Below are 21,170 nucleotides of genomic sequence, written 5' to 3' on the forward strand. Positions count from 1 at the left end.
CTCTCAGACGTCACTTAATTGGGGTTTGTAATTTGAGCATGACCCGTCCTAGTTTACAAAATTCAAAAAATGTCAGCCTCTCTATAAATATAGCTTCCGCTTGATATAGCTTCTGAATGAGTAGTCCTCTAGGGATATAGCTGGCTCAGCCACGTCGCGAAAATACACAGATATTTAATTTATACCACCACGATCTGAGATTGAGGGCGTTTCATTTATCGAAAATTGACAGTGCAAATCCAACATATAATAAAATTATATGGCCGCCGGCAGCAGACGAGACGACGGCCGAACGACCAAATTGCTGTCTGGGATGTGGCGGAAAGTTTAAAAAAACATGAGGACCTTGGCCTAGGTAGACTTGTAGTAGCCATAGGGCCTAGGCTAATAAGCTAGTTAGCTAGTACATAGTGAGAGGGCAGGGCAGTGCATATAGGCCTATGCAGCCCTAGTTAGGCTTCCCTCTACTATCACGACACTAGGCCTAAGTAAAAAATGTAAGCATAGGCCTAGGGGTAGGCCTAGGCCTAGATATAGCTAGCCTACTGTAAAGGCCTAGCAGTGTCTTTTTTAATCATTTGATAGTTGATCATGGCATTGATAATATTAAATTTTGTTTTTAATATTTTGTATTTATTTTTCAAGAAAGAGATTAGAAATATGGCTTCTTGGAATGAATTACCTTCTGAATACAATGATCCATTTTGTGTAGCAAGCCAGCAGTCATGTCATTTCTCTTCACCCATACACTTAAGGTAGGCGCAGCCATAATAGTAACATGATCATAAACTGACAACATTTCTATTATTTATTGTTAATAATGGAGTGTTGCAAGGTTGTTCAAATCGGCCAAGCTCAAACATTTTTTTTTATATTTATAATTAGAACCAAACCAGAAAGATTATATTCTATAAAGGAAAATGTTACCAGTATACACTATCTATGCCACACCTTATAATTCATATAGGCCTACAGTATCACATTTCATTGGTAAATTGCCATTTAATCATTTGATTGTTGATCATGTGGCATTGGTTATTTTGTCCCATTCAATGAATAAAATAATTCTATTCAAACATGCTAATCAAATTTCTGGTTTTTGAAACATACTCAGATTTCAAATAATGTCCCTTAAAAACAGACCTATAAATTGCTCCATCTATAATTGTCATTCATCCAGGTAGATAATCATTCATCATTCGAACATTTACTTTTTAAGGTTTTTCATTCATAGGTACAGAGCTTAGAACTCGCAGGCTGAAAAATATTTTGTTTTGCATTTATAAAGGTGTCTCATATTATTATTAATAATTAAGAAACTTGATAACTGTGGATGGCATTGGTGGAAATACCAATGCATGGATTATAAATGCATGTCAAAGGTTTATGGGAGAAAAATAAGAGTAGGTAAATGTAAACCTCAGGGGTACCCCAATGGTCAGTTTTTGGCCCCCTTTTATTTTCCATATAAGTGATATTGTAAATAATATTTCTTCTTCACTGTCCCCATTCTTTCAATGAGTATATTACAATTAGTGAAATATTTCCGAGTAGGCTTTTACAATGGAATTTAAAAGGCAATACTTTTCATAATTCTATGTTTGTTTCCCTAGACTATGGGAGCAAATACCAATTTCAATATTTAAGGCTTCTCTGTCAAAACATTTTTTTTTATATTATAATTTTTAAATTTTGTTCTACAGTTTGTTTGTTGTATTGTATGGATAGGTGCAGAATCCCTTTGAGCTTTAGCCTATTCTCTCTCCTAGTTATTATTTTTTGGTGACCAAATAAATATTATTAATACTAGATAAAATTAAATTAAATCTAAGCAACCAACAGAAACATGGAGAGATTCATAAAAAAAAATTCCATTCGGCTATAGATTATGACAAACTTTGTCATTGACTTGGGCTCACTTTCAGTATGACATGTATTTTGATGTCACAATTAAATTAACCTAGTGGTCCAGACTTCAATAAAGTTCTAACTGGAATTATTAAATTATATTGTGTACAGTATTCTGATCTGATTCTTATTTAAGTGTTACACCAATATATTAACACTATATACTTACCCTCCTTTTACAGATCAAGTGTACGTTATGCACCATACACCACATCACTACAAGATATTTGTGGAACTGATAATGAAAACATTGATATTACCAATTCACAGCTCATATCTAGATCAAAATTTAAAGCATCAGGTAAACTTTATGGTCACTACTTAATTACTTGTATTTTAGCCTTCCCCAATAATGAGGGCATTGGGTCGTCATTGACTGGTTTGAGTTGACAGCATTGCCTTTGCGTGAGATAGACCAGCAATTTATGTGATTCATAATCATATAGGAGTATAAGCACATGAAGGAACCCTCAGGAAACAGCCTGTAGTGCATTAAAATGTTCCAAGTTATAACTAACTATAGTGTCTTTGCGTTATTATTTAAATCGGCAGGCAGTGATATACTGAAACGATAAAGATATATATAAATCAACAGGCACAGAATAAATTCTAAACCGCCTGGTGTATATATTAATATATTTTACTGAAAATAACTATTTATTGTTGACCTTTGATTTTAACTTTATTTCAAAACGCATTTATTTATTTTTATACATATATTCAATATATCATGATACTACTGTTTTATGTTTGTCAATTAGGCCAACTGTCATCAAAACTGCTTTCACAATCAAGCATATTCAGTCAATCTCAAAAGGGTTTCCAGAATTCAGTGTCGTGTTTAGGTAACAGCCAAACACCTAAAACCAATTTAACAGACTTGGACTACAATTTCTGGTCAACTCAAACAAGTAAAAAGTAAGTTTTTTGCAACAATAGAGAGAGAATCAAATCAAATGTATAAAGTAAATAAAGTGATTTAAATAAACTAAATTGTTAATGTAAATCACACAAACACACACAAAAACACCATTGACGTGTATGTGAAAGTAGAGCACTTCTGAACTCATAAACTTAATTTTACAATGCAATGCAAAAGAATTATTAATAATTTTTTTTATGGTTTGATTTACTTTAACAACATACAAACATTGTTGTCTAGTTGCTGCATTAATTATCTTTTTTTTGGACGGTATTTTCGCTGAAGTTACGGTTCTTTCATTTGTTTTGCCTTTACAACTATCGATCGAAAGTGGGTGTATCACAGAAGCAAAACGAAAATATTAATTTGCGCGTGCTGCATGCTGGTATTTATTAGAATCAACTTATTTTTTTCCATTTTTACCGTTGAAAGATGAAAACAATTATGTATTTCTTTTTGCAAAAAGAGCAATTTGTGACCTTAAATTAGATCGAAAAAACATAGTGTCTTAAAATTTAAATGACTAAGAAAAAAAAACTCTTTTAGTTCTTTGTCCTGGTTGCAGTAAAGACATTATACTAGTACTACTCATTTTTTTTTATTCAGAAATGATAAAAATACATTGCCTCAAACACAACTATCTATACCAACTCAACACAGAAGTTACACTCCAAAGATTATTACGCATACACCAAAACCGCTCGCATTTGAACGTAAGAATTTATTAGCTCTTTCAAATAAAGGGTTTGGCAGAATAAGAAATTGTTATTATTTTATTTATGAAGCCAATGGTATTACAGTACTGGAAGCACTGCACTGTTGCTATCAAGTCTTCTTGAAATATCATATAATACATATTACATATAATATCTGTAATTTAAATTATTTATTTATAAAATTATATTAAAAAATTAATGTTACAGTTGTATATGAAAGAGATAGAGTGATTGATTATGATTAACAGCTATCTGTATTTTTTTTTAAGGCAAATCAGATTTTAATGACACAGGTTCTCAAATGGTCCTAAGACAAGTGTCAGAATTACGTATCCTTTTAGTTTTACAGTTTGTCTTTAATCTGCCAAAAAGATAACAATACTTTGCCTTCAAAACACTCCTTCTTCAAAAGTGTTTTTTTTTTGTAACTGAACTACTTTGATAACACTATATTAAGCAATCCAAGTAGTTTCACTTTTCAACTTTCTCGCCATTCAGATTTAAATGAAAGATTCACATGCTACTGTAACAAAAACTATCCTATATTCTATAATCTAATAGATTAAAAAAGCCTGCTTGTTTCCACTGTTACAATTATCAAGTTTTCTTAATGTTTCAACCAGCGGAAAAATATAGAAACATTTTTCCATTCCCATATTTCAATGCTGTACAGTCTGCAGTTATGAATGATGTAAGTATTTCATTCAAACATACTGTATGCACAATATTACTTTATTAATATTACATTTGTATTTACCAGTAATAGTTTTATTTCTGTACAAGTTTATTATAGACAATAACAAATACTGTATTAATTGGAATAGACGCCCTGTGGCGGTTATTTTTCAGGAGGGTTTTTAGGGAGACAATATCTTATTGACTTGAAAAATGAAAAAGAGGCATTACTCTTTGAACAGCAGTATTTGTGTTTTATGATCTTAGCTCAACTTTTCATAAAAAAAGTGTTAAATAGTATGGTATATATTTTCGGCAGAAAAGATAGATTAAAAGTTTATTGGTACAGTAGGTGTTTTACACTATAAAACAAATATTAATTATTTTCATACAAAATTATTTTGTGTACACTATTTAATATAGGCACTGTACACTGATAAGTCTCTTGTTGTATCAGCACCAACTGGATCTGGAAAAACGGCAGTGTTTGAGTTGGCTATTATACGTCTTCTAAGTTTTGGAAACATCTCTTCATTCAAGATAGTGTATAGTTAGTATATGTTTAATATGTGTTCATATAAAAAATAAAAAATGAATGAATGATTTTTTTTAAAGATGTATTGTCCTCCTGAAAAAATAATTCTTAAAAAAAATTTTGATGGATATTCCATTTTAATGTAACATAATAGTTATCCACTTTGACCAAAAATTGGATCGAAAAAAAAATGTATTTACCTGAAAAAATGTAATTTAAAGCAAAGAATGGTCAAATTGGCTGCCAGCCAATGGATTTTTGGTTGAATTTAACCATTTATTCTGTCATTTTACAAGTAAAAACATTATTTTTTTCGTTTTTTTTTCTATGGAAGTGATTACCTTTATTAAAACTACAAAATAACATATTCAAAGTCTGATTTAATTAATCTTCATTTTTCATGTTTTTGGGGGACAATACATCTTTAAAGAAAACCAATATACAATTTTTGAAAACATGGAAAAGTTAACCATGGAGACAAGGATAAAGCAAAAACAATACAAAGCAATGTAGCTGTCAAGCTTGCTTAGACAGCCTACCCTCACTTAAAAGGGCCTATCCCTAGAGGTGGGCTTATTACTTCGGTCACCATCACATGCTGTGGTGATTGCCTTCACTTTGTTCACCTTGCATATTGCAGTTGCCTCTGTCAATTGGTGTATCTGGAGTGTTGCAGTTTCCTTTACCACTTGCGTTCTAACAAGCATAAATTAAGAGAATTTTGTCTCAGCCCTTTATTAAATTGTGTATTTTTGTTATTGTTTATAGTGGCTCCAATGAAAGCATTGTGTAGTGAACGTTGTCAAGATTGGCAAGAGAAGTTCAGTGCATTGAACATCAAATGTTCAGAACTCACTGGAGATACAGAAGAAGAAGAATGTCAACAACTTCACAATTCATCTATCATTCTGACAACACCTGTGAGTTCAGTTCAAAACGCCTTCAGACTGCCTGAAAATAATAATTATAACAATGGGCAATCAAAGAGTTGCAACTTGTGATCAAAAATGAAATATGAACATTTTGTCAAAATATGTTTAGTAGTTTTGCCATAAGCTTGTTGAATTCTACCAAATTTTGACAGGAAAGTTGGTAACTAATTTATTTAATAATACATTTTTTTTTCTTTGCAGGAAAAATGGGACAGCATGTCAAGAAAATGGCGTGACAACAAATCTCTTTTTAAACTTGTTAAGCTTTTTCTGATAGATGAGGTCAGATTATGAATTTGGGGTTTTGTTTGTTGCATTTTGTATATGTTACAGCCTACTGCCCCAAAACCAAAAAGCATCGCAGAACCAAAATTGTTATTCTTTATTCTTTTGTAAAATCTGCAATTATTTTGTACAACACCTAGTTTCATGCACAGCAAAAATGAACAAATTATACTACATTGAGTACATTAGTACAAAGCTTGGTCATAAAGATAATTTAAACTTGTATTACAAGTGAAATAACAATACATCTTTCAGGTACATTCAGTGAATGATGACACACGTGGGCCTACTGTTGAAGCGGTTATAAGTCGAATGAAGACTGTGAAACTTACAACTGGCGTAACATCGGATGAGGACCCAAAACTACGTTTTGTAGCAGTGTCTGCAACTATGCCCAATATTGAAGATGTAAGTTAAAGCTTAAAGTTCAAAATAACATATTAGTAACATAGGTTATGATAATATTAAGCAATGAAAACAATTACCATTATGTTAAAGAAATTTACCACTTATTGAGCTCACTAAACAGTATTATGATATTAAACTGTATGCAACAAAAACATGATGACAAGAAACAAAAAGATGTTGAGAAATGAAATATAAGTGGAAAAAAGATGTGATAGTCAGCTGAAAAATGTGGTGACGAATATTGGTTGATCATTATGATCATCATCATTAACAATGAAGGACGAAAATGGTCTCCAATGTTATTTGTCACATGCATCCAATCCTTCATAGCTTCCCAATGTTAAACAGTAACATTTATTACTGATTTTGAAATCACACATAAGCAAATGAAATTTTAAAGTATAATGTGAAATTAAAGTGAAGTAAAAATGTCTTGCCTGGTCTTCTGTAATATTTCATGTGTTATCATTGTTGTATAATTATAGTAACATTAATTATTTTTATTATTACAGCTTTCTGAATGGATTGGCGATGCTAAGTCTCCAGCAATTTATCACAAGTAGGCCTATTACTTTTTATTATCAATCAAATTAATGAAATCATGAATGTTTCAAATTAGATATGTTAAGACATTTATTGTTGTTTGCAAAACAAACAAAAAAGTCATTAAATAGTAAAGAGACTTTGGTATGTCACTTCAATTCAGTTTATTATTGAAATATTGAATGCTTAAAACCCTGAGACAATTTACCATTTTTTTAAGACATTTGAAATATCAAAGCATATTTTTGGTCTGGAAGATGCCATTTTCTACATTAGATGTAAATAACACATCCCAATGTTGTCTGATTTGTTTTACAATAAAATAGTCATTTTCATAAACTAGGTTGTTTTATAGTCTCTAGACCTGTTCTGTATTTAATAATGCTTTTTTTTCAATAGGTTTGATGACGCATATAGACCTGTACCTCTTACGAAATATGTACATGGTTTCTATTACAATGAGAAGTCATCACCATACAAATTTGATCTTTCTCTTAATTACCAATTGAGTAAAATGATTACAAGGTATTCAAACCAAAAACCAACCTTAGTGGTGAGTATTCACAGAGTGTTCAAGCTCAGGTTCATGCGATGTCTCCCAATTCTCCTTGAATCTGTAAATAAAGTTGTCAAGCTGAGAAGCTAACCCAGTCAAGGAAGCCCTTCAACAGTCGGACCCAGCATATTATTTGGATGCTAGAGAAGACTTCCTCTTGGATGCGACTGGCATCAGTGGGAGGAACGAAACTGTACTGATTTAGTTTCAACTGCAGACTCATTTTCACTTTTAATAGTTTTTAATGTGTTTGCGTTGAAACTAAATGGATAGAGATTTCCAATTTGTGTCACCATTTATTCATCATTCATAAAAAAATAAAAAGTATATCTATAAGTAGTATATTGATTACATAACAAATCTTAAACGAATGAGAACCAAAAAGGCCAACTCTTGAGGTTGCAGCACTGTTGCTAAGCATAAATATAAGAATGCTGAAGGGTAGATCATCAACTCGAATGCATTTGAAGCGCAAAACTCGTCCATTTGTGGAGAGCTTCTCTCCAATATGTCTGCCGCAAATCAACCAATCAGACACACGAATATAACTACGCTGGACATTATAATTCTTTTGGGCATCTGGGAGCTAAAGAGCCGAGAAAGAAATTTGTTTCTATGAAGTATTATTTCAATTGTCATTCTCAATATAGTTGATAAAAAAATATATATATACATTTAAACTAAATATAAAATGGTATCAATTTTTAAGATCCACCTTCACTGCCACCTATACCTAAGCAACTCAATGTAACTAGGAGAAGAGTGAACCCTGATATAAATACAGACATTTGTTAATCATTGCATGTTATCTTTATTAGTTCTGCTCAACCCGTAAAGGAACACAAATTGCAGCAGACGTGCTAGCCAAGGATTCATATCGCTGGAATTTCAAAACTCGCCACATTCTGCAAACTGAGGCAACACACTTAAAAGATGCTAAACTTAGAGGTAGTTCTGTTTAGAATTTCTTTTATAAGTTATTTTATTTAACTGATTTTTTTAGACTGATATAATTTAAAATATATAGTCATAAAAGTATAAAATATCAATTTAAAGTGTTTTTTTTTATCATTATGTAGTCTCTAAAATTGGCACATCATTGCAATTACTTTTTTGTGTCTTTAAAAGTATTTAGAGGTAAACTAATTAATATAAATTTAAATGTATTGATTTGCAGCTAAGTGCATTTTTGGTATTTTTAAGGATAAAAAATATTTTGAATAATCAATATTAGATTTAGTATGCAAGGGGGTTGCCTACCATCATGCTGGCATGCATCGTGATGATCGTGACAAGATTCAAAATATGTTTATTCAAGGCAACTTACCAGCATTAAGTAAGTTACACAATTATTTTTTAATTTACACCCACTAAGAATTTTTAAACTAAAGTTAATTACAGATGTCATTTTTAATGATGTCCCTAAAGGCCTAATGTGTGTCATTCCAGTCCAATAGATAGTCCAACATTGTATTTTGTCTAAAATTAACGAAACGAATTTCCTTTTGGACCAATAAATTTCTGTATTCTGTAAAAAAAAAAAAAAAAAAAAAAAGTATCTCTACATAGAGCAAGGCCTTTTTATTTATTATCACCTAAAAATAAAGAGCTGTGTATGCTAAATAAAACTATTACCTCAAAATACATTTCATACAAATGAAAGTTTGGAAAGATTGACTGTTCTACAGTATTTAGTTAGGCCAGTTAGGATTTCAGCTAATTTAAAACAGTTAATTGGTTATTCCAAAATTATTTTTTCATTTATGGTTATTTATGCTTTTTCCCTTACTAGTGGCAACTAGTACTTTAGCATTTGGAGTGAACCTTCCAGCTCATTTAGTGATTATTAAATCAACACAACACTATGTATCTGGTCAATATAAAGAGTACAGTGAGTCTCAGATGATTCAGATGATGGGCAGGGCAGGCAGGCCTCAGTTTGATACCTCAGCTTCGGTAGTCATTATGACCAAAAACCAAACCAAGGTATGTTATTCAACTTTATACCTTTATGTACACTGTATTTTTGGGACAGTACAATATGCTATATAAATCTGTAAATACAGGATTAACACATTGGACAGAAGTCCAATTACAGGATAGTATATCCCTCTGTAGACGGTCAAGGTGAAGTGGATCGTCGAACACCTTGGGGGTGATGATCACCACAAATCCAGTGGTGCAGCCACTGATTCCCAACATTGGATGCAGGACATCACGTTTGGGCTGTCGTCCGCTGTGTTTATTTAGTTCTGCAGTACAAAGATCCAATGTCCACTACCACTGTTTATAGTATGGTGTACTCTTTTATGCCTTAAGTATGTTCTCTAATGTGGTCAAGTGCGCTACGCCATGCAAATACAGTGTACATAAAGGTTTTGCTCACATTGCATTAGAATTTTTTGGAATTGGAATTGTTTTTTTTTATATAAAATGCTTTTATAAATTGAAATGTATTTTAATACAATTTCAGGCCAAATATGAGAGTTTGACTGCTGGTGAAAAATACCTTGAAAGCAGGTTTGATTCCTTCTTTTTCCTTGTGTATTTCATTATTTTCAACCAGTTGAACAAAAATTATCAAGTAGAAAGTCACAATAATCCTGATCTGACAAAAACTTATATTCTTTAGGTTTGTATGGTGAATAAACACTAGTAAAATTTAAGGTGACCTCAACTTAGACTAAGCTACTTCAATTTTACTCATCTTTACTGGCCTATTCTTCAGAGATGGTTGTGGCATAACAACCAAAACATCAAGACATTCTCCACCATAATGTACTGTATTTCCTTTTGGTGTACTGCAAACCTAACTTTACTTTAGTAAAATATCCTAAAAAAATACAATTGTCGAAATGTGTTTAAATATAATTTTAGATCATTAACAATTGTTGTTAACTGAATTTTATTTTTTTTTTGTTATTACATTACAGTTTGCATACCCGTTTGATTGAGCATCTAAACGCAGAAATTGTTCTGCATACAATCAATGATATAAGTATTGCTGTAGAATGGCTTAAGTCAACTTTGCTGTATGTACGTATTCGTAAAAATCCAACTCATTATGGCATTCAAGCCACTGCTTCCCAAGATGACATTGAAAAACATCTGATGGGTAAGTTACAGTATACTATATTGACAATATTCATTCATATCATGTCATAACCTTTGAGCAAAAATGTGAAAATTCAGATAGTCCAATTTAGCTATTTACTACTATAGTTGCATTAAGGGAGTATGTTTCCATATGTCATGGTTGATCCCAAAATGACAGGTGTGAAGCACTTAGAAGCTTTATTGTTACAACACACCTGGCAACTTACTCCTTTCTCCCTGTTTAGTTTTCCTCTTTTTTTATAAATACAAAAATATTTCAGGTATTTGTGTGAGTGACTTGAACAGACTGTCTGGTATTGGAGCAATCAATATGGATGACGAGGGATTTGATGTGAAACCTACAGGTAAAGCTATAGTATAACAATAATTATATTCATCTGAGCTTATTTTATATAATACTGTAGATATCATTGATTTGTAGTTGTATACTGAATATTGAAATATGTTTTTCTTAAGATATTGGTCAGCTGATGGCTAGATATTGTATTTCTTTTGATACAATGAAAACATTTTGTAACATTAAAGGAGATGTAGACCTTGAAGAAATGGTAAGTTGATAGCTGTATGCTACAATTACTGTAAATTAAATTTATATATTTTGTCATTTAACATAAATTAGAAAACATTTTGATTCCTGCCCAATACATTTAATTTTTCTCAGGCTTTCCTTAAGCTCTGTCTACACTATCACACTAGTTTGACAAAACAAAGTGTGATGTGCCCAAATATGGTAGTCATCATGGCCATATATGGGCGCATCACATTTTTTTGTCACATAAAGATGGATAATAGCAACAGAGCTTTAGAATGTTGAGATTTTGGATGAAAATGTTGCATTCTGTGGTGGTGGGCTTCCTGCTGTTGGATGTGAATGAAATAAAATATTAAATTAAAATAAATAAACAAATTACAATTACATAATATCTTTATCTTAAGGTAAATATTTTATCATCTTGCCATGAGTTTGATGACCTTAAACTTCGAATGAATGAGCGACGCCTGCTGAACAGTCTCAACAAAGATGCCAATCACATTACCATACGTTTCCCAATTGCTGGTAAAATTAAATCAACACAACTTAAAGTGAACTGGTAAGCATTTTACTCAATTTAAAAATCTGTACTATAAGTGTTTAAAATAAAAATGCATATGTGCATATTACATTTCTAGAAATACGTGACTATGATATAAACGTTCTATATTAAGTGTATTTAATTAAGTATTTTTTCATTTAAGTAGCATAATAAATCAAAATAATACAATAACAACAATATATGTCTTTGTTTCAGTCTTATCCAGGCAACACTTGGATGCTTACCTGTTCAAGAATTTGCTTTGCAGCAGGATGTCTTAAAGATATTCAGAGTCGGGGCACGTGTCTCCAGGTGTAAGTTTGACCTTTCACACCAGAGTTAACTGTATCTTCAATATGGGCCAAAATATTCAATAAAGCAACCTTTTAAAGTGACAGAAGTGAAATGGTTGTTTAATATAGATATAAGAAAGCCAAAGGCTAGATCATCAACTCCAGTAGATGGGAAACGGGTCAATCTGTGGAGAGCTTTTCTCTCCAATATGTCTACTGCAAATCAACCAATCAGACATGCCAATATTAAGTTCCGCCCCTTGAAGATTATTATCTGTTAAAGACACTAGACCTACGTTTTTTCGACCTAATTTAAGGTCACACACTACATTTTATGTAAAAATAAATGCTATATGGACCTATTGTGATAATTTGTTCGTCTTTAAACTGTTAAAAATGTGAAAAACAAGTTGATTCTAATCATTTTAGCGGCCTGCTATAAATCCCAACATGCGTCACATGCATTGATATTTTTATATTGTGATGTGATGCACCCACTTCTCGTGAAAGGGTAAACAAATAAAAGAACCGTAACTTTTCAGCTAAATATACCAGGTCTTTCCCCAATTTGTATTAACGGATTCTGCCAAAAAAGGAAAAACAATTTATTCAGCAACGCGACAACGTCAGGCTAGGCCTATAGCTATAGCATACGATGTTCATGCTTTGCCGCTCTTTAACAGCTAGGCCTACAAAACTTAGCTTAGCCTAGAAACGTCTATGAGAAAACTTTCGATGCGAGCTACTTAGGTAGTGCATTGTTTTTCTCTTTTTGTCATAATTAACCTTTAAACGCACATTTAAGTCAAAAAATGACCTGGTTTAATGTTTTTAAAGTTATATATATGCATTATTTTTACAAATCGTAAAAAATTGCATGTCTAGTGTCTTTAAACATTGTCGAACAAGCCTGTAGAGAACTTCTCCATAAGATCACCTTCACTGCCATCTAGCCTTCAGCTTTATATTATCCCTATGTTGTTGAATAACATTTGTGTTGTTTTCTTTGTTGTATCTGTTCCATGTAGGTTTGTATGAGATGATGCAACAAAGAGGCAACTACAAGTCATTGCTAAATGCTGCATTTCTTGCCAAATGCTTCAAGGCTAAGCTATGGGAAAATAGTAGATATGTGAGCCGTCAGATTGAGAGGATAGGACCAACTCTGTCTACAGCATTAGTCAATGCTAACATTGGTAGCTTCAAGAAATTGCTGGACACCAACCCTAGACAAATAGAATTGGTGTGTGATAGTTTAATTGATTTGATAAACCTTTTTTTATCAAAATAAAAAACATATACAATTTAATATTGAATTGTTTAAAGCAAAATAAATAATAAATTTAGATGAGATCACTTTTTTCTTCTTTTTGTTACCACCCTGAACCACATTCCAAGATATTTTTTATTTTCTATTGTGATGTTAAATTTTCCTTTACTAATAATTAATTTAATCTTATTTACATGTGTGTGTCTAGATTGTTAATCGTCATCCTCCTTTTGGAAAGCAGATTCATGATGCCGTTTCTCGTCTACCTATATACAAAGTTGAAGTGTCACAGGTAAGAAATAAGTTTTTTCTTTCGATGAGAAAATAACATTTTGCCATACCTAAAATGAAATAATGAAGGGTGTGTTTTTAAAGAAAAAATATTAGTATTAAATTGCCTCCTTTAGACATGAATAACAAGTATGATATCACAAGCAGACACTGGTGCTACGTTTAATCTTCAAAAATAAACATTTTAAAAAAAAACTATTTGAATGAATTGCTTTGTTATAGCAGAGAATATCATTAATATTATTTTATAATATTAAGATTATCAATTCTACTTTAAGTATGATATCTTCCTTAATTACATTTCTGATAGCTAACAATTAAGATGAGTGTGATATGAAACTTGTGGTCTTATCATTTTTATAGCAGTAAGAGAATTTTGTTCTACTTTTCAGTCTGACAAACATGCAAGTTCCTCTGCTGAAATAACTGTCACCATCTGCCTTGAGAACAGAGAGACGTTGCAACAAGCATCAAACACCTATCATTGTTCACTGCTACTCATTGGCAATGCAGATGATGAAATCATCATCAAGAAAAAGATCATGTATGCTATCAATGTTCCATTTTTCATAAAGAGTCATAGGCTATCACAAAACATTTTTATACTGTTGCACACTACTACTGTATATGCATGTATTTTTATTTTTACTCTATTCCATTCATTTTATCCATTGCTATGTTTTATTATATTCATTTTCATATCTATTGTAATATCTAAAGGGACTCCACATTAATAAACAGCATAGTGTGGAGTAGGACATTAACATTACAACGAGCTAAATCTGGTGATGACATTACTATTCATTACATTAGTCAAGAATATGGTGAGTGGCATTTATAATCTCATTTTCTACAGCTAAAAAATCAGTGGTTGACACAAAGCAAAATCTTGTATTTAAAACAGAAACAAATGTGATATGAACTCCACATTGTCACAAATAGAACTTTATTTCATTTCTTCATTTATCATATTATGATCAATAATTACCATACTAATATATATACTTCAATGGTTTTGGACAAATTATATTTAATACATTTTTATTTTTTCCTTTTACTAATGTAAATATGTACAGTATTTTTTTTATATTTGCTTAAATAGAGAAGTAATTTGTTTTACAGTATGTGTATGAGAAAAGTTTTTTTTTCAATATCTTCTTATTCACACATATGTATACACTATATAATGTATAATAAATTTTCTGTATTGTTTTTTATATTTTATGTCTAATAAAATAATGTTTTTATTTGGTAGTACAGAATAATGTTGCATTGTTTCTGAAAGTTAACATACAATCTTCATACAGTATAATATGGAATCACAGCTTGCTGTGCTTATGTGTGTAAGCAATGAACTCACTTCAGATTAACAGAAGAAATCATGTATATTATTATTATGGATGTAATTTGTGATTGTTATGCTTTTATTTTTAGTTGGTTTAGATGTACAGCAAAACCTTACCTTAGAATACTTAAAAGCAAGATATTCAACACACTTTAGGCAAGGAAGTCAACAACCTACACTTAAAACATTTATGAAACAATCAAAGCCAGTGAGGTTTACTACTGCTACTCCTAAACCCAGAAGTCCAGAGAGTGCAGAAGACATAGAGTGGAGTCCATCAACTCAAGGTAAGATGTGTCTATTTTTTCATATAACAAGCTTCACTCTAAGGTAACTGCTAAGTTGAAAAAGAAACACATTTTGTATTTGTTTGCAATTTTCCTCTTTTTTGTGTGTGGGTGTGTAATTTATGTTACTGAAAAAAATAGATTAAAGAAATAAATAAAAAAGTTTAATTGATTGATTTATTAACAGTTTTGTTGGCTATTTTAAAAAATCTTTTGTGTTTAGAGAAATATTTGAACAGATCAGAAATTATGAATTTTAATGTTAAAACTTTGGCAGAATAAAGTCAGAATTGACAGGTTGTGTACCCGTAACCCAATAGCCAAGTTTCATTGGCACATACCACAGACAAGGAGATATATTATTGTCAATTGCCATCTCATTATCTATTTTTACATCTATATTCACATCATATTCAACAAAAACATTTTTTTTTCAGGAACGACACCTGAAGGTCGGAAGGCTTGCAGCCATAAATGTGCAAACAAGGGTTCTTGTGGTCATTTGTGTTGCAGAATTGGAGTGTCTATTAAACCAGCATCAAGATCAAAAGCAGCAAAAAGGCAGCTGGATATGATGGGTGGAACTACACCATTAAAACAGAAAAGCATGACTTTGTTTTTAAATCAGCTTCATGCTAGGGCTAAGTGTATGCCTCAAATTCAGAGGCGACGAGAAACGCAGGACATTCCACCTCATACATTTTCGGTAATATAAATATATATCATCATTTAAGTTCAAAAGTTATTAAAATGTAACAATGAAGTGAAATTACCAGTGTTAAGATCAACTATTAGAATAGTCATATTATTTGATGAAATTAAGTTTTGGTTTCTTTTGTTACAGATGAATCAAGATCAACTAGATGATACTCCAAAGACTTTAAATAAGTTTAGATTCAAATCGAAAAAATGTAAAATGACATCTATATACTCTGAACCAATCAACTCGCCAATCGCTCTTGTAACTGTGGATGAAATAATAGACCTGCCACCTAGTGATCACTGCCAGTCTATGACACAGTCTTCCTCAAACAGTACTACTAGCTTCAACACAATGCCCAGGAATTCTGCGAAATCAACAGATAGAGCAACTCCTAGAGATACTGCAGGTTTACATACGGCAGAGCAAGGGAATACTCTGGCTTCTACAACAGTGTTGGCAAAGAGCAGAGTACAGACCAAGAAGCGAGCTACTACAGCAATGTTTGGTATACCAGCAAAGACTCCATCAGCCTGTCCAGCAACCCCAGCAAGAGGATGGGAGCATTTAGATGTGTATCATAAAAACCGCAGTAAAATCATTCAAGACCAACACTTTTTGGGTAAATTTATTATATTTTTATTTTTAATATTATTATAATTGAATGCTGTATGTTGTACTTAATTGTTTTTCATCAAATCAAAGTGTTCTGAATACGTTTTGATTAATTACATACACTATACTATTTACTTTAAATAAATTGCATAATTAAACAGCTTGCTTTGTATCTTCTATGTACTGTACCTTTTGTTTTTCTGTAACATTCAGAGCATGTACACCTCAAGATTCAGTTACTCTTTACAGTTTGTTCATTAACATATTAACGAACATCTTCTGATTTCTACTTTTTAATTACCGTATGTGTTTTATTAAATTGATGCATAGATATTTTTTTTTCAGGAGAGAGTTCTGATGAAGATCCATTTGTTCTTCCCGAGGTTAATGACATAAATGGTCCTACCATATTCCAACCAGATTACAAGCCATTCAATGCACAGACGATCCTACTGGATAGGAAAGAACAGAGCTCAAGTTCGATGCCAGCAAAATATCCAGATAGTTTCTTTGAATCTTCCAGTGGACAACTAGTTCCATGTAGAAAGCTCACCACTATGCCTACATATTCTAATACTTGGTCATTTAACCGACAAGTAGAGAAAAATCATACTATACCTCAAGAACCCAGCATGCCTAACATGGATATGTCTTTTTCAGAAGAGGAATTTTATCCATCAGAAGGATCTTGTGACATAAATGATTTTAAGGAAAATGAAGCCTTGAATGCCAACCAATCAATGGATACAAACAAGCAGAATGCTCCAGTAGTATTAATAATAAATGATGATGAAGATGAAGATGTTTATCATTTTAAAGAATCTGAGGAAGATGCCCCTATCTGTGAGAAAGCAGATGAAAAGTACACCACAGACACAAGTTATGGCAATTTTAGGTAATAAACACATAGTAATGAAGACATGAAGTTGTTAAAATGTGGATATGTGCAATAGATTGTTAATGACAACAATTTATTAATATTACAATTAATTGTCTACAGTAGTCTGCAGCAATTATCAATGTATGATTGAATTATTATTTCTTGATTTGTTAATTCTCTTGAAGCAATGATGAAGTAGGCATGGTGATGAATGGTGGTACAAGCTCACAATTATCAGATGATTATGATTTTAACTACCAAGAAAGCAAGGTACTGTAAAATTCATAAATTAAACTCAACTCAACTACTGTACCCCTTTGTGACTTATCTTTATATAGTTACTATTCCTTTACTCGCCAATGTTTATAAAATTGGTTCATTTGTATATGTTTGTAAATGTAATATGCTTTTACACAAAATGTTAAAGTACTGTATTTCTAAAAACCCCAGAAGAAACCATTTGTTGACCGCTTTCTGTACAATTAAACACAAATTGGCTTACACTCAAGCTCTCATGCCATGCACTAAAAATCTGAACCTTTTTTACCAATCAAATTTTTTCCTCTAATTATGTAAATGAATTGGGGATGTTTCAGGCCATGAAAGTTCTGGCCCTAGATGTTTTGTTCCAGAGATCTCAAGCCAGCAGCAAGTTCAATTCTGGCCCTAGATGTTTTGTTCCAGAGATCTCAAGCCAGCAGCAAGTTCAATTCTGGCCCTAGATGTTTTGTTCCAGAGATCTCAAGCCAGCAGCAAGTTCAACTCTGGCCCTAGATGTTTTGTTCCAGAGATCTCAAGCCAGCAGCAAGTTCAACTCTGGCCCTAGATGTTTTGTTCCAGAGATCTCAAGCCAGCAGCAAGTTCAACTCTGGCCCTAGATGTTTTGTTCCAGAGATCTCAAGCCAGCAGCAAGTTCAACTCTGGCCCTAGATGTTTTGTTCCAGAGATCTCAAGCCAGCAGCAAGTTCAAACTTGACATGTATGGTGTACTGCATTTTGCACAAATTGTATACAGTACATTTGGGGCACAAATGTTTTGGAAACGGTGCTTTGTGGTATACGTATATTGCCCACTGAACCATATACAGTGTTGTTATTTTCATTATATTATTCTCATCCCAAGGTTGTTCAAGAGGTTCCCCAACTTGAAAATTTATCAAACCAAAACATTCCAAACCAGTCATTTTTTGGAACAAATAATTCAGTGTGAGTACTGCATTTTTTAAATGATTTATATACTGTATACATTGGATTTTTGTTGTTTTGTTATTGTTTTACTGCAATAAGGTGTAAATTGATTGTTTCTGTTGAATTACAGATCAATGAATGATGATGGTACTGAAAATATGTTCAACAGTATTTTTGATGGTATCTTCTAAACATAGTATGATTACAACTCAATAGTTCCAAACCAGTTCTTAATTGCTTGATTAAAGCAACTACTGTACAATAATTGTGTTGAAAAACAGATTATTTGAACATCCATCAACTAGTGACTGTAACATACCAACTTGTGAAACTACATACAGTACAACTCAAATCATCAGAATTGTGTTGAAAAAAACAGATTATTTTAACATCCATCAACTAGTGACTGTAGCATATCAACTTGTGAAACTACGTACAGTACAACTCAAATCATCAAAATTGTGTTGAAAAAAACAGATTATTTTAACATCCATCAACTAGTGACTGTAGCATATCAACTTGTGAAACTACGTACAGTACAACTCAAATCATCAAAATTGTGTTGAAAAAAACAGATTATTTCAACATCCATCAACTAGTGACTGTAACATAGAAACTTGTGAAACTACATACAGTACAACTCAAATTATCAGAATTGTGTTGAAAAAACCAGATTATTTCAACATCCATCAACTAGTGACTGTAGCATATCAACTTGTGAAACTACATACAGTACAACTCAAATCATCAGAATTGTGTTGAAAAAAACAGATTATTTTAACATCCATCAACTAGTGACTGTAGCATATCAACTTGTGAAACTACGTACAGTACAACTCAAATCATCAAAATTGTGTTGAAAAAAACAGATTATTTCAACATCCATCAACTAGTGACTGTAACATAGAAACTTGTGAAACTACATACAGTACAACTCAAATTATCAGAATTGTGTTGAAAAAACCAGATTATTTCAACATCCATCAACTAGTGACTGTAGCATATCAACTTGTGAAACTACATACAGTACAACTCAAATCATCAGAATTGTGTTGAAAAAACCAGATTATTTCAACATCCATCAACTAGTGACTGTAGCATATCAACTTGTGAAACTACATACAGTACAACTCAAATCATCAGAATTGTGTTGAAAAAACCAGATTATTTCAACATCCATCAACTAGTGACTGTAACATAGCAACTTGTGAAACTACATACAGTACAACTCAAATCATCAGAATTGTGTTGAAAAAACCAGATTATTTCAACATCTATCAACTAGTGACTGTAACATAGCAACTTGTGAAACTACATACAGTACAACTCAAATTATCAGAATTGTGTTGAAAAAAACAGATTATTTCAACATCCATCAACTAGTGACTGTAGCATAGCAACTTGTGAGAAACTACATATGTAATTTAGATAATTATTACAAATTAAGTGCAATTCAAAAAAGTTTATTTCTATAAAGAAAACAATGACATTTTTTACTTAGCTCTAACATTAGATTAAAGAATGATTACTTAATGCTGATTTTGTTGTTGAGATGTATATGTACATTACCCTTTGCAGTACTGTAGACTACTGTGCTTATAATAAAGTTTAATTTTAATGATTCTGTAAATATTAAAATACTGGCTGAAAAGACCAAATGGAATATAATTCGTTAATGTTAATGTGCAATGATAGTCGTACAAATTTAATGATGATGATAGTAGTATATATGCCATTTTTTAATCAACCTGTGTTTAAACAATTTTCTTGAATGTGATGATTTAGGCACATTTATTTTGAATGCACAAATTCGCCAATATACAGTATTCAACCATACACGTTTCTTTGATTTTTGTACTCAAATACAGTAAAAATGTTATTCACCAATGTCAATGCAATGATAGTCTAGAAAGTAGAAATTTAATGATGATAGTAGTATTTATGCCATTTTTAATTTGAACCTGTTTAAGGTTTTTTATTAGTTTCAAATACAAAAAAATGTCTGAATGCACAAACTCACCAATATAGTATATAGACTATAGAAAACTATACAAAACTTTTGTTTGATTTTGTATGCAAATACAGTAAAAATGTTAATCACCAATTTCAATGCAATGATAGTTTAGAAAGTACAAATGATGAATGAATGATGATGATGATGATATTTATGCCATTTTTCATCAACCTGTTTAAGGTTTTTTATTATTCAAATACAAATTACCTTGAATGTGATGAGATGGATTTAGGCACATTTTTTCTGAATGCACAAACTCACCAATATAGTATATAGACTATTAGAAACTACAAATGTTTGTTTGATTTTGTATGCAAATGCAGAAAAAATGTTAATCACCAATTTCGTACAAAACCAATCTAACAAAACAATTTTAATAGTGATTGTTCCCTAACGTTTTAAAAAAGTTAGAGAACTTGTGAAACTAAAATTAGATTAACAATTAATTAATGCTGATTAATTTTGTTGAGATAACTGTATCTGTACATGCAATACTGTACTGTGCTTATAATAATATTTTTAATTAAAATAATTCTGTAAATAATATTGATGCAAAAACATAAATTGATGCAAATTAGAAAAAAAAACCAAATGGATGTAATTTATATGTTAATGTG

General features: G+C 31.6%; 1 protein-coding gene across 1 annotated transcript; it reads left to right on the plus strand.

Moving 5' to 3' along the window:
- Positions 1–293: 293 nt before the first annotated feature.
- LOC144843409 (putative ATP-dependent DNA helicase HFM1) lies at positions 294–19,263 on the plus strand. The gene is made up of 33 exons (XM_078700193.1): positions 294–355; positions 646–755; positions 2,091–2,209; positions 2,670–2,826; positions 3,437–3,543; positions 3,816–3,875; positions 4,170–4,237; positions 4,645–4,771; positions 5,525–5,676; positions 5,890–5,970; positions 6,229–6,381; positions 6,894–6,940; positions 7,324–7,477; positions 8,299–8,428; positions 8,715–8,816; positions 9,273–9,466; positions 9,954–10,000; positions 10,414–10,595; positions 10,858–10,941; positions 11,054–11,145; positions 11,534–11,688; positions 11,887–11,984; positions 12,992–13,206; positions 13,442–13,525; positions 13,917–14,068; positions 14,245–14,348; positions 14,959–15,156; positions 15,594–15,862; positions 16,001–16,478; positions 16,817–17,366; positions 17,537–17,621; positions 18,475–18,557; positions 18,670–19,263. Exons 2-33 carry the CDS (start codon positions 661–663, stop codon positions 18,728–18,730), a joined length of 4,683 nt encoding a protein of 1,560 aa, XP_078556319.1. The 5' UTR covers positions 294–355; positions 646–660; the 3' UTR covers positions 18,731–19,263.
- Positions 19,264–21,170: the final 1,907 nt, after the last annotated feature.

The sequence above is a fragment of the Antedon bifida genome, chromosome 5 (assembly GCF_963402885.1).
Source record: "Antedon bifida chromosome 5, ecAntBifi1.1, whole genome shotgun sequence".
Classification (NCBI taxonomy): domain Eukaryota; kingdom Metazoa; phylum Echinodermata; class Crinoidea; order Comatulida; family Antedonidae; genus Antedon; species Antedon bifida.

Bases quoted from the DNA above. Each gene is read 5' to 3' on its own strand.
- LOC144843409 (XM_078700193.1), top strand. From the start codon at position 661: ATGGCTTCTTGGAATGAATTACCTTCTGAATACAATGATCCATTTTGT. The intron at 3,544-3,815 runs GTAAGAATTTAT...TTTTTTTTTAAG, and splicing joins AAAACCGCTCGCATTTGAAC to GCAAATCAGATTTTAATGAC. The intron at 13,526-13,916 runs GTAAGAAATAAG...TCTACTTTTCAG, and splicing joins ACAAAGTTGAAGTGTCACAG to TCTGACAAACATGCAAGTTC.